General features: G+C 47.2%; 1 protein-coding gene across 8 annotated transcripts in view; it reads right to left on the reverse strand.

Annotated features, from left to right (window-relative positions):
• Positions 1–14,331, reverse strand: part of SPTLC1 (serine palmitoyltransferase long chain base subunit 1) — a 61,650-nt gene that overhangs the window by 38,948 nt on the left and 8,371 nt on the right. For 7 of the 8 annotated variants that reach the window (XM_036278507.1, XM_036278499.1, XM_036278498.1 and 4 more), the window contains exons 4-5: positions 11,710–11,803; positions 11,151–11,223 (exon numbers count right to left, since the gene is read on the reverse strand). The exons of the other annotated variant lie outside the window; for it this stretch is intronic. In XM_036278507.1, the coding sequence (XP_036134400.1) occupies positions 11,151–11,223; positions 11,710–11,803 (167 nt within the window). The remainder of the gene's footprint in view (positions 1–11,150; positions 11,224–11,709; positions 11,804–14,331) is intronic. 8 annotated transcript variants of the gene reach the window in all.

A 14,331-nucleotide genomic window follows, 5' to 3' on the forward strand; every position in this document is an offset into this window, starting at 1 on the left:
TTGTAACTTCACGAAGGACTACACTGAAAAAAGTGTCAGATGAGGCGGGATCCAACAACCTTCTCAGTTCATTTACTAATCAAACATCCAGGACTATCACACACAGACAGATACTCTGACAAGCACTGCACCAGGGCTTCTGCCTCAACTAGTGACACCACGAAGTCATCCCGCAGCTGCCATCAGACACCTCCGGGCCGAGGCAGGTGCAGCTGAGCCAACGGCTCTGACACGCCTGGGTCCCCTCCACACTCAGACACCACGAAGTCATCCCGCAGCTGCCATCAGACACCTCCGGGCCGAGGCAGGTGCAGCTGAGCCGACGGCTCTGACACGCCTGGGTCCCCTCCACACTCAGAACCACAGCACATCCCTAGCGACTTCTGACTAAAGACAGGGGACACTCAACACTGAACCAGGAAGACACAGATGGTCCAGACTAAATCCCAGTTGGATGGCAAGAGAGACAGAGCTAGGATTAGAAAATGTGGTAGCAGTACCCAGAAATTGAAGCCCTCTTTATTTACAGATTTCTTACAAGATGTTATAAAATTGTGAAAATGAACTATTTATCTTCTTCCAATCAAGTAATGATAGAAAAAACTAATAAGCACGCTTCTTCCCATTTATAAGTTGAAACAGGTACACCAGCATAGTCTATTATAGAAAAAACCATTAGATTTTCATTACTCATTGGTTATAGTCATCTTATAAAACCGACGCTATCATTTTGTCAGCATTAAATAAGTTGAGCTTACAGTAACAAAGAAGAATGTGTTCCATCTGATCAAAGTGGCACCAGGAGCACCTGGCTCTCCGAGTATCAGGCCTGCAACATCGACACCGGAGTCTGAGGACTTCACCCTGTACGCGACTGCTTGCCCTTTCATGACATATGCTGCCAACTGAAGGTTCCAGGCAGCATCTGGCTGAGAACCGGGAAGCAGCAAAGCACTGGAGAACCAGCCACCCCACGCGGCTGTGCTCAGGTGTGTCTTCCTCTCCTCCTCCCTCCTCATGGCTCTCGGGAGGCCTCCTTGCAGGGAGGTCCCCACCACCCGCCACCTCACTTCCAACCAGACGTGAAGGCAGGTCTCCTGTGGAAGGCCTCCTTCAATGACACTGCTGCCGCTAAACTGCCTCTAAATCTTCAGTTTAGCTAGCAGATGGACTACCCGAGCTACAAGTTCATTGCTTTCATTTACTGAATCTCTATTTCATGAAGAAAAAACACATTATGGATGCAAGCTACTTTTGCTAACAAAAAATCACTCTCTAGACTTAGCTCTAAAGAACTCTTTTCTGCCCTGGTCTGTTTGGCTCAGCAGTTAGAGTGTCAGCCCGCAGACCAAAGAGTCCGATTCTGGTCAAGGGCACGTACCTTGGTTGCGGTTTGTCCCCAGCCCGGCCTGCAGGAGGCAACCAATCAAGGTTTCTCTCTCACATCACTATCTCTGTCTCTGTCTCTCTCCCCCTCTCTCCCACTTTACCTGAAGACAAGCAGAAAAATATTTTCGGGTGAGGATTAAAAAATCAACTCTTTTCCTTGGTTAGCAAGAAGACAGAAAAACAACCTGGCTGTGTGTCAGAGCCTCAGGGACATTACCCAGTTGATGAAAATGGTATGTTAGGAATACTCTACTCTCATCACTACATATACCCATAATCGTTTTCATGTCCCTGCCATAAAGTGGTAAGAAGACTCTCTATGCAACAAATCAATGACTCACTGATTCTCACTCCATATTAAAAGTTTAAAAAAGACCAGCCTTGCCCCATTGCCACCTATGAACGCTGGGTTCCAGCCGCGGGCAGCCCTGCACGGCAGTCTGTCACAGGTGCACCTCTCCTGACCAGGGCCTGGGGGGCAGCACGAGGGACACTGCCAGGGCTGTTCCCCACCTTCTCTCTGCCTTCTGTGGGCACCGCCCCCTCGCCCACCGGTGCCCTCGGTCTACATGGGGTGTCAGCACTGCGTCTCTGCTTCACTGCAAGGGCCACAGGGGAGGCAGCCAGGAAGCCTGTCTCTGCCCGCACTGGCTGCCGTGCTGCAGCTGCTCCTCACAGAAAGGGAGGGCGGGGAGGCAGCATCGGCCGGGGCCTGGCTGTGGCTGGCATCGGGGGCTCAGATCTGGGCTCCATCATCACCAGGTGCGGAGCCTGGGCAGGCATGAACCTGCTCGGAGCCTCTCCGGTCCTTCTTTTGTACCTGCATCAAAAGGTGGTTCTGATGGAGTAAAGACAGCCTCTTTAATAAATGGTGTTGGGAAAATTGGACAGCTACATGCAAAAAAATGAAACTAGACCATCAACTTACACCATACACAAAAATAAACTCAAAATGGATAAAAAACTTAAATGTGACCCGTGAATCCATAAAAATTCTAGAAGAAAATGTAGGCAACAAAATTTCGGACATCATACGGAGCAGAATTTTCACTGATACATCACCTAAGGCAACAGAAATAAAGGAGAAAATGAACACATGGGACTACATCAAACTCAAAAGCTTCTGCACAGCAAAAGAAACAATCATCAAAATGGAAAGGCAACCCACTGTATGGGAGAACATCATTGCCAATGATGTATCAGATAAGGGGTTAATCTCCAATATATATAGAGTGCTCATACAACTCCACAAAAGGAAGACAAAGAACCCAATTAAAAAATGGGCAGAGGAGCTGAATAGACACCTCTCCAAACAGGACATACAAATGGCCAAGAGACATATGAAGAAATGCTCAACATCACTAATCATCAGAGAGATGCAAATTAAAACAACAATGAGGTATCACCTCACACCTGTCAGAATGGCCACCATCAACAAATCATCAAACAACAAGTGTTGGCGAGGGTGTGGAGATAAGGGGACTCTAATACACTGCTGGTGGGAATGCAGACTGGTGCATCCACTATGGAAAACAATATGGTGCTACCTCAAAAAATTAAAAATTGAACTTCCATTTGACCGAGTGATCCCACTGCTGGGAATATACCCTAAGAAGCCTGAAACCCCAATCAGGAAGGATATATGTACCCCCATGTTCATAGCAGCACTATTTACAATAGCTAAAATCTGGAAACAGCCCAAGTGTCCACCAGTAGACGAATGGATAAAAAAACTGTGGTACATATACACAATGGAGTACTATGCAGCGGTAAGAAAGAAAGATCTCTTATCCTTTGAGACGACATGGAGGGACTTGGAAAGTATTATCCTAAGTGAAAGAAGCCAAGCAGAAAAAGACAAATACCACATGATCTCACTTATATACGGAATATAATGAACATAACAGTCTGAGGAATACAGTAGACCCAGACACATGGAAGTAGGGCACAGACTGACATCCCTCAGAAGAGGGGATGGGGGGGGGGGGAGAGATAAACCACAGAACTTATATGCATGTATGCATGACCAATGGACATGGACAACTAAGCCGGGGACAGGGTGGAGGGTGGGGTGGGGTGGGGGGTGCCAACGGGGTAAAAAGGTAAAATGTCTGTAACAAAAAAAATAAATAAAAATTCATTAAAAAATAAAAAATAAAAGACACAGATAAAAAAAAAAAAAAAAAAGGTGGTTCTGAGAACCTCGAGTTTATGCTTATAAAACTCAGAACAATGCCTGGCATGCAAAAGGAAATAAATAGGCTGTGCGTTTGTTCAATTAAATCAGTATTTCTAGAATTTAAAAAAATGTTTTTTTAAAAAGTAAAAACAGTTACATGGTTTTCTAATTAACGTACCCCAACCCCAGATATTTAACGACTATCTTACATTAATGTCACTTCCAGTTTCCATGTACATCACATCTCCTCATAATCTGATAAGAGCAGATATCAACATTCAAACAGTTTAAAAAATAATCTACCAACTACATTTTCTCTTCAGGCTCCAAATTTCGGTGTTACACTCTGTATTGTTTTGTTTTTTAATGACTTGAGACTTGGACACTTTGATTTTTTAAAATGTTTTTATCAATTTGTTTTTAGAAAGAGACAGAAACATGGACATGAGTAAGATACACTGATCGGCCGCCTCCTGCACGCCCCCCACTGGGGATCGAGCCCACAGCCCGGGCATGTGCCCTGACCAGAGATCGAACCAGCGACCTCTCAGTCCATGGGACATTACTCAACCACTGAGCTGCACGGGCTGGGCTGGACAGTTTTTCTTAAAATTAAAAGTACAAGTAGTATCGCTTGTGAACTCATCAGAGAATAAATATAGTGGGGAATGTCTCTCAAACAGTTTCACAGAATCTATGACTCTTACCCAGACGCCTGAGCAGCGTGAACAGGCGCTGGCCTGCCCTGCCCTGGGAGAGTGCGTGCCCTGGCCAAGGGGGGGAGGGCGGGGGGGGGTGTGTGCCCTGGCCGGGGGGAGTGGCTGCCCAGGAACTCTAGGCCCCAGCACTCCCTACGCAACATGCAGCCATGCTCCGGCTGACTGCTGTAAAACAATGAGAAAACATATTCGAAATAAACCAATGAACAACTATTTACTGTTGGCTTTAGAACACATTTGCATGCCCCTCTCTCACCATGGAGACCTGCCAGTAACAGCCTTGTGATCTAGTGTAAGACCGAAGAGCCAAGTAGGCATATATGCAAAGCAGACACTCGGCATCAGCAATAAATCACAGGTAAATGAGATCCGTATGTCTTATAATCAAAACAAAGAAGTTCCCAATCAGAGAAGCGGTGGAAGTGTACTGGGGCTCCCGTCACCCTCGGAGGGGAAGGAGGCTCCCAGTCTGATAAGCACATGCCCGGTCCTACAATGCACTAAAACAGAGCAATGAGAAGGGGGACAATTCATCACCGCCCTCACAGGACTGTTATAAAAATGTGTTACTTCTACCTGCTGGGCCTTTAGTGTGCACAATATTTAGCCTAAGAAACAAAATGAATTTTTTTAAAAATATGCTTTTAATGATTTTAGAGAGAGAGAAACATCGATGAGAGAGAACATCGATGGGCCACCTCCTGCATGCCCCCCACTGGGGGTTGAGCCTACAACCTGGGCATGTGCCCCGACCGGAATCAAACCGGTGACCTCTCGGTGCATGGGTTGATGCTCACCCACAAAGTCACACCAGCCGGGCTCAAATCCAAATTAAAACACTCACTCCAACAGCAAGGTTAAGGAACATGTGTGGTACACTACCATTTTTGCAAAAACAGGGAAAATATATATTTTTAGCAGACTGTATCTGCTAAAAATAGTCTCTGAGAACTGACAAGACACTACAGACAGTAGCTGTCTTTATAGGGAGTGGGATGGCAGTGGGACAGGAAGTCCTGTCACTGTCTGTGACCTTACTGAAGTCTATGTATCACAGACTGAATTATTCAATCAAGGAAGTCAATTTAAAAACCGCTCACCTACAGCCCCCACATTTGGGAGCACAGAACACCCTACGTGCATACTGAATCTCAGATGATCCAGATGGCAAGCTGACTGGGCTATGTTCTAACAATATTTCCAAAGATCTGGGAAAACTGGTCTTGAAGATTTAAAACATTTGTTGTTCATGACTTGATTTAGCAATAAATCTCTTATCTGTCAGCTCAGATTAACTCCCAACCAGGGTCAAGGCCACACATGCACATAAAATCCACTAGAAGAAAGGCTTTAAGGAAAGCAACTACTTTACCCCAGTAGGCAGATCACAGGAAGAAAGCCTTGTTGATCAGATCACAACAAACAACCCCATAAAAATGCTTTCTTAGTTTTCTAACTTAATCAAGAAAATCATTCCCAACCAATCAGAACCAGGCAAACAACCCATGCGGCACTGGGTCAGAGCAGAGGGACTGATCGGAGGTCATCCAAGTCCTTGAGGAGACTCAGAGTCAGCACCGGTCTGGACGGCAGAGTGGCCGAACCTCCTCCCTGGCCCACATCACAGCCCCACTCATCTGCAGAAGGCCCACGGAGAATGCCTGCACACTGTCTGGACAGAGATCCCACAACTGGGGACGTACAGAAGCAGCCATGGTGAGACGGCAGGAGGGACAGAGGCAGCTGGTCCCATCCCCACGTGTGGCAGTTAAAAATGGGGGGGATGTCTAAGCTGTGGAGGTCTCCCTGAGGAATGAGGGGCCCCAGTGCCAGTAAGAGAAGTCCCCATAAATCCTGCTGTGAAAACTGGCGCACGGTGGCTGAGATGGAGGGCTTCCGGAGTCCTAGCCACTCCTGGTAAAGAGCCCGTCATGGACTTACTCTGAGGGACTTGCGCTGAGATCCAGCTCAGAGAGCACCACGGGCATATGGGGAGGAAGTGGACTGACTGACTGGCTTTGGGTGAGGGAGGAGGGGCAGCTTTCTCACAACAGAAGTGCTGGCAGAGGCCATGTTCCTTTGCTGAGCCCTCCCCACAGAGCTGGCAGGTGGGTACCATGTCTGCGTCTCCATCAGCCTGGCTCACACTGGAATTCCCTGAGATCCTGCCCCATCAAATGTGCTCTCCACCAAAGCCACTACTAGCAGCGTTCCATACAAATGGCCAGCCTTGGCTCATATTGTGGACTTCTCTAACTCCCTCAAAGGTTCACAAACCCCAAACAAGCAGCGTCTGCCTTTGGCATGCCCCATACCTCTTGCTAAGGAGCCAGCCTCATTGCTAAGCATTGCCTCTTCCAGGTGCCTCCAATCCAAGCACAAGTGGCAATCAACTGGAGATCACTTTGTAGCTCCCATTAGGTGGCAGAGCAGAGGCCATGGCTGACTTTGGCCTGCACCCTAGTGGCCCCCAAGAGGCCCAGAACCAAAATACCTGGTGGCCAGTTTCAGCCCACACCAGAGCACCACCCAACCAGCTCCACAAAGGACACACTCAAAGGGCAGACTCAGCAGGCACCAGAGCCCCGCTAAAGCAAACCCTGCTGCGTAGGGTCAGCCCTGCACAACAGCTCCTCCACTGTCGTCATAGCCAGTTCTCACGGCCAGTCAGCCTGAGGGCCAGTCCCTCCCACTGACCTGCCAACAGTAATCAAGGCTCAGCTACCAGAGGGCACACACAGCCCACACAGGACACACCTGGAGCACCCAGCTCAGGTGACCAGGGAGATGGAACCACTGGGCCCACGGACACCTACTACACAGGCCACTCCCAAGACCAGGAGATGGAGACACAAACACAGGGAGCAGTCAAAATGAGAAGACAAAGAAACATGCCCCAAATGAGGGCAGTTTAAGGGGCCTCTGGGACAATATGAAGCGTACCAACATTTGCATCATGGAGGTGTCAGAAAGAGAAGGGAAAGAGCAAGGGATTTAAAACCAATGTGAAGAAATAATGATGGAAAACTTCCCTAACATGATGAAAAACAGACATACAAGTGCAGGAAGTGCAGAGTCCCAAACAAGATGAACCTGAAGAAGCCCACACTAAGACACATCACCATTAAAATGCGAAAGAGAGAATCTTAAAAGCAGCTAGTACCTCCAGAAAAAGCTCCCATAGACTGTCAGCTGATTTCTCAACAGAAACTTTGCAGGCCAGAGGGGACTGGCACAGAATATTCAAAGTGATGAAAAGCAAGGACCCACAACTACAATGACTGTACCCAGCAAGGCTATCATTTAGAAATGAAGGACAAGTAAAGTGTTTCCCAGATAACAACAACAAAAAGCAAAAGGAGTTCACCACCACACCAATATTACAAGTAATGTTAGAGGGACGAGAGGAGAAAGAGGGGGAGGAGAAAATGATAAAAAAGATAAACAATACAACAGCAATAACTTCATACCTATCAATAATTACTTTAAATGTAAATGGATTAAATGCTCCAATTAAAAGACATAGGGTGGCTGAATGGATAAAAAAAACAAGATTCTTGCCCTGGCCGGTTTGGCTGAGCACTTAGAGCATTGGCCTGCGGACCAGAGAGTCCCAGGTTTGGTTCCCGCTAAGGGCACATACCTTGGTTGCAGTTTGTCCCCGCCTTGGCTGGGGTCATGTAGGTGGCAACCAGTTGACTCATTTCTCTCACATCAATGTCTCTCTCTCTCTCTCACCCCATCTCTCCTTCCCGCTCTATCCGAAGATAAATGCAAAAAAATGTCCTCAGGTGAGGATAAAAAAAAACAAAAACAAAAAAAAACCAAGATCCTTGCCCTGGCCAGTTTGGCTCAGCAGTTAGTGTGTCAGCCTACGGACCAGACAGTCCTGGGTTTGGTTCCTGCTAAGGGCATGTACCTCAGTTGGGGTCGAGTGGATGGCAACCAGTAGATGTGTCTCTCTCACATCAATGTTTCTCTCGCTCTCTTCCTCCCTCTCTCTCTCCTGCTCTATCTGAAGATAAATGCAAAAATGTCCTCAGGTGAGGATAAAAAATAAATTAAAAAAAACACAACAGATCCTTACAAATGCCATCTACAAGAGACCCATTTCAGATGGAAAGACACAGATTAAAGGTAAAGGGTGGAGAAAGATACTTCATTCAAATGGAAATGTGAGGCCCTGGCCGGTTTGGCTCAGCGGTTAGAGCATCAGCCTGCGGTCCCAAGAGACCCGGGTTCGGTTCCCACTAAGGGCATGTACCTCGGTTGCAGTTTATCCCCGGCCCTGGTTGGTCGTGTGGGTGGCGGCCACTCGATGTGTCCCTTTCACATCGATGTTTCTCTCTCTCTCTCTCTCTCTCTCTCTCTTCCTCTCTCTCCCTCCCACTCTACCTGAACGAAAAAATGTCCTCGGGTGAGGATAAAAAAAAATAAAAAACAAATGGAAATGTGAGGAAAAGTTGGGGCATCAACACTTACATCAGATGAAACAGACGTTAAAATCGAGGCTGTGACAAGAGTCGGAGAAGCACTCAGCAATCCTTCCTCTGGGTATTATCTGCCGAAACCCGGACACTAATTCAAAAAGACACACGCACCCCTCTGTTCACTGTGGCACTGTTTACAACAGCCGGTGGCACTATTTACAACAGCCGGGGGGGTGGGGAACACACCTGAGCGCCCAAACAGACAGCTGGCTGAAGACAGGTGCCCTGGAGGGCAGTGTGTGAGTGAGGTGAGTGAGACAGAGGGACAGATGTCCTGTGCTCTCACCTGCATGAACAAACAAAGCAGGAGCAGGCTCAAGTGCAGAGAACAGACTGCCAGCTGCCAGAGGGGAGGGGTCGGGGGCTGGGGAAACAGGGAAGGACTGAGTGTACACAAATGGGTGGTTATAAAATCAGTCCTGGGGATGTGAAATATAGCACAGGGAATGCAGTCACAATAGTCTCCTGAGTATGTACGGGGTCAGAGGAGTACTGACTTATTGGGGTGAGCACTTCGTAAGTTATACATGTCTACGTTGTACACCTGAAACTAATATAACTACTATATGTCAACTGTAACTGAAAAACAAAAAAAAATTTTTAAGATGATAATAAATGAGGAAAAAAAGGACTAGGAGACAGCATACTTGGTTTCCAGTTTTAGGGCAGAAGTTAGTGAGCTGTGTGCCTCTGAAGAAGTCACTTAACCTCTCTGGGCCTTCTCGTCATCTTATGAACAGTTGGGGTGCTGGAGCACAAGATTTTTATTTTTTATTTGTTCACCCTCACATGAGGATATTTTCCCATTGATTTTTAGATAGAATGGAAGGGAAGGAGGGAGGGAGAGAAAGAGAGAGAGAGAGAGAGAGAAAGAAATATCAATGTCAGAGAGACACATCGACTGGCTGACTCCCGCACATCAACCAGGGCTGGGGATCAAACGTTCAACCCAGGTACGTGCCCTTGACCAGGAATTGAACCCATTACCTTCGGTCCGCAAGCCGATGCTCTAACAGCTGAGCCAAACTCGCCAGGGCAAGGAGTATAAGATTTTTTTTTTATCCTCACCCGAGGATATATTTTTCCATTTTTGGTACAGATAGAGTGGGAGGGAGGGAGAGGAAGGGAGAGAGAGAGAGAGAGAGAAACATCGACATGAAGGGACACACCGAGTGGCTGTCACCCGCATGACCAACCAGGGCCGGGGACAAACTGCAACCGAGGTACGTGCCCTTAGCGGGAACTGAACCCGGGTCTCTCCGGACCGCAGGCCGACGCTCTAACCGCTGAGCCAAACTGGCCAGGGCAGGAGTATAAGATTTAAGATCCTTTCCGGCTGTGGGATTCTTGGACACTCACTCCTGTCACCTGTTTTCCACATAAATCATTTAACCACTAACTTGCTAAGGAATAAAGAAAAGTGCTCCCTTAAATAAAAAGTCTAACTGTTACAGAAACACACACAGAAGGCCCAGAAATGGAACTGAGGACAGAAGACAGAAGAGCCCCCTTGGCTGGCCTTCCCCACACTCCCATTCTGTAACCCAGAACGTCACTTCCAGGAATGTATTCATGTGAACAATTATTTAACATTTCCAACCATTTCAAAAGAACAATATACATGTAATAAACACAACCAGTAAATGCCAGGGTCATCCCTGACACATCTCAACTAGGGAAGTTCGCAGTGCTTCAAATCACATACTCATGGTCACAGCCAGACTGCCCCCGGTCACCCACACACAGGGACATCAACGACCCTTCATCTTATTCCAGAAAGAGCTACACAGTCTGTCACCTCCCAACCCATCCTCCCTTTCTCCCGGCCTGGGGTGGCTGCCCACTGGAGCTGTCTCCCTGCCCCCTGCAGCGGGGCGTCACCTGGGTTGGGCTCACCATGGCAGTGTGGGCAGAGATGCGCAGCACCACCTGCCTGCCTGAAGAGACTGCTGCCCTGCTCCCCGCTCCCCTGCGCCTGCCCTGGCTGCAGCCATGCACACCGGGACGATGCCCTCCGCACTGGAGCGAACAGGGAAGACCTATGCGGAGCAGAGCCGCCACACAGGCCCATCCCCTTACGACTGCCATGCACCCCAGAAACAACTGTCCCCTCACAGCCTGCCTCTCGGGGCACAGGGAACAGCAGCTCAGGCTGACCTAAGAGCCTCACTCCTAAAGTAACGACAGCTCTTCTCCACAGCTGACCTTCAATCCCAACCGATGACTCCAAAGAACGATGTTCCAGAAAGTCGGGGAAGAAACAGAGCCCACCAGCTTACCTTGCAACTAATTAAGGACATCTTTTCCAAGGAGCTTTGAAATCAAAGGGAATTTTATCTTGAAAATAGTAGGCTAAAAAATACAGAAACATACCAAATGTGCCATAAAATCCTCGCGGTCCACAAGTCCCCACTCCATACTTCTTTAGAGATGCCAAGGCTGCGGCCTTTGTAGAAGAAAAAATAAGAGTTCACAACTGGCATAGCCCACAGAACGCCTCTCGCCCTCCCCATTTTCCTTCCTTCCTTAGAACTACGATATCCTAACAATAGGATACAAAGAAAAGCAGACATAAAGATTTAGGGATATAACTTCAAACACAGAAATGTACTATTAACTCAACTATCACATCCTGGTTAACTCAACGCCTTTATACTTTTTGGCATTTGTGGACATAAGTCTGGGCTCAAAAATATTTACTGGCTGACAATCCCAACAGGAAACGGAGCAATTCCCTAGACACATCTCCGACCACCACCAGGTCCGGCTCCCCCAACACTAAGCCACGAGAGAGACAGCCCTGCCAGCCTGTGGAGACCCAGGCCACACCCCCGGGAAAGAAGAATGGGATGTTCCGCCCTCATCTCTGATCTCATGTCCGGTTCTTAAGTCGGTCGTACAGTCTTTCCCCTTCAGCACAGCTGCTACTCACCTTGACCCTGGGGTTATCCAGCAATCCGAGAAAATTGAAGGAGGCGAAGTTCACACATTCTTTCCCGTTCACCACGATGCTGTGGCTCGGAGGGCTGGGGAAGAGACAGCAATGGGGAGCCCGCCCTGCTTACAGCACACACGACCCCCGCTGTGTGCCAGCCTCCTACCTCTTGTACTTTGTGTTTGTGAAAAGTGAAAGTATACCATAGGTATACACATAGTGTTGCTAAGAAAATGATAAAACTAATATATCTTTGATACCAAAACTGGACCAGCAGAGTAAGGGAAAAGAAGATAAGGCACTAAACTCATTTTTCAACGTAGATGTTCAAAACCCCAAACAAATATCAGCAAAACAAATCCTGCAATGTATAAAAAACAAACATTCATGCTTAAATAGGGTTTATTCTAGGAATGTACATATTATTTACTAATAGAAAAAATCTACCAATGAGTCCTGGTAAACAAGACAGAATGAAAGAAAAAGAAAAAAAAACTACACATTTCAACCTCTGGTCTCTCCTGATAGCTCAAAAATATGCCTGCAGAGTCGGATGTCTGAGCCCACCGCAGGGCACAGGGGGAAACGCCCACAGGGTCGGATGTCTGAGCCCACCGCAGGGCACAGGGGGAAACGCCCACAGGGTCGGATGTCTGAGCCCACCGCAGGGCACAGGAGGAAAAGGCAGCAACAACGCGCTGGGAGTTCAAGAGCAGATGGACGAGTGGTATTTGGAGAGTCCAGGAGACCACAGAGAAAGCTGAGTGGATGCTGGCAGGGAAATGCCCAGCAAACCCGAAAATGCTCCCAGGTTGGGGGCGAGCTGCCCATGAAAGGGGAAGAGCAGGGGTGGGCTCAGAAGCATGGCTTGGAAACCCTCACAAGGAGTCATTTCCTTAGATCCCCTTTGGCCATGCAGAAAGGTGCCAGTTTTACTCTGGAAAGGCTGAATGTAAACTAAAATTCCCAAGGACGAGTGAAGAAATGGGTACCACTCTGAAAACAGAAATCAAGTATGAATCTACATCATAAAAACGGGACACTGAGCCCTCCTCTGTCCTCCAACTCAGCTCCCAGACCACACCCCCATCCCAACACACTGGAGTATTCCCTTTCAGTGACACTCTAAGAGGAGAACAGCAGAAAATACTGAGTTTGGAGTCCCCTGAAACAGGCACACAGGTCCTGGTCTGACTGCCGAGAGCAATGTCCACTGCCAGTCAGGATGCCTAGCCCGTTGCACAGGGCTTCGGATTAGCATTTCAGTGTCTCAGGCTGAAAAATAGATTTCCAAACAGGACATACAAATGGCCAAGAGACACATAAAAAAAATGCTCAACATCTCTCATCATCAGAGAGATGCAAATTAAAACAACAATGAGGTATCACCTCACACCTGTCAGAATGGCCGCCATCAACAAATCATCAAACAAGTGTTGGCGAGTGTGTGGAGAAAAGGGGACTCTAGTGCACTGCTGGTGGGAATGCAGACTGGTGCAGCCACTATGGAAAATAGTATGGTGTTACCTCAAAAGATTAAAAATTGAACTGCCATTGGACCCAGTGATCTCACTTCTTGGAATATATCCTAAGAAGCATGAAACACCAAACAGAAAGAATGTATTCACCCGTATGTTCATAGCAGCACTATTTACAATAGCTAAGATCTGGAAACAGCTCAAGTATCCATCAGTAGATGAGTGGATGAAAAAGCTGTGATACATGTACACAATGGAGTACTATGCAGCTGTAAGAAAGAGAGATCTCTTACCCTTTGAGACGACATGGAGGGACCTGGAGAGTATTATACTACGTACCAGTTATTTGTGGAACATAACGAAAAAATATGCTGTCAACCAAAAGAGATCCAGAGGCATGAGAGTAGGGAACAGACTGACAAACCTCAGAGGGATAAGGGGTGGGAGGCGAGGGGAGAGATAAACCAAAGAACTTATATGCATATATACACAACCAATGGACATGAACACTAGGCTGGGAAGACAAGAGGGGGAGGGGGTCAATGAGGATAAAGAGGGACATCTGTAATACTTTCAACAATAAGAAAAATAAACAGTATAGAGGAATAAAAAGCACATACTAAAGAAAAAAGAAGGCATTCCTCACAGCATCATAAAATTAGCTCAAAATACACCACAGAGCAAAAAGTATAGACTTAAGTAAAGAAACAGAAGAGTCAATCTTCATAACCTTGGACGAGGCAAAGCCTTTTAGATATGGCACAGAACCACAAGCAACAAACATACAGAGAGACGGCCTGGACTTCATTAAAATTAAAAACATTTGTGCTTCAAAGCACAGTATGAGAGAAAAGATACAAAAACCTACAGAATGGGGGAAAATATTTACAAGTCATATATTTAATAAGGGCTCAGTATCCAAAATATATATAGAACTCCTACAACTCAGTGAGAAAAAGGCAAATCACCCAATTAAAAAATGGGCAAATGACTAAGCAAACTATTCTGCAAAGATGTACGCATGACCAATAAGCACATGAAGAGAGGCTCAGCAGCACTAGCAGATCTGGGATGCCACCTCGCACCTGGTGTGGACACACTCAGAGACAGAGAGCACGTGCGGGCCTGGCTGTGAAGACAC

The sequence above is a fragment of the Molossus molossus genome, unplaced genomic scaffold, assembly GCF_014108415.1.
Source record: "Molossus molossus isolate mMolMol1 unplaced genomic scaffold, mMolMol1.p scaffold_m16_p_29, whole genome shotgun sequence".
Taxonomy (NCBI): Eukaryota; Metazoa; Chordata; class Mammalia; order Chiroptera; family Molossidae; genus Molossus; species Molossus molossus.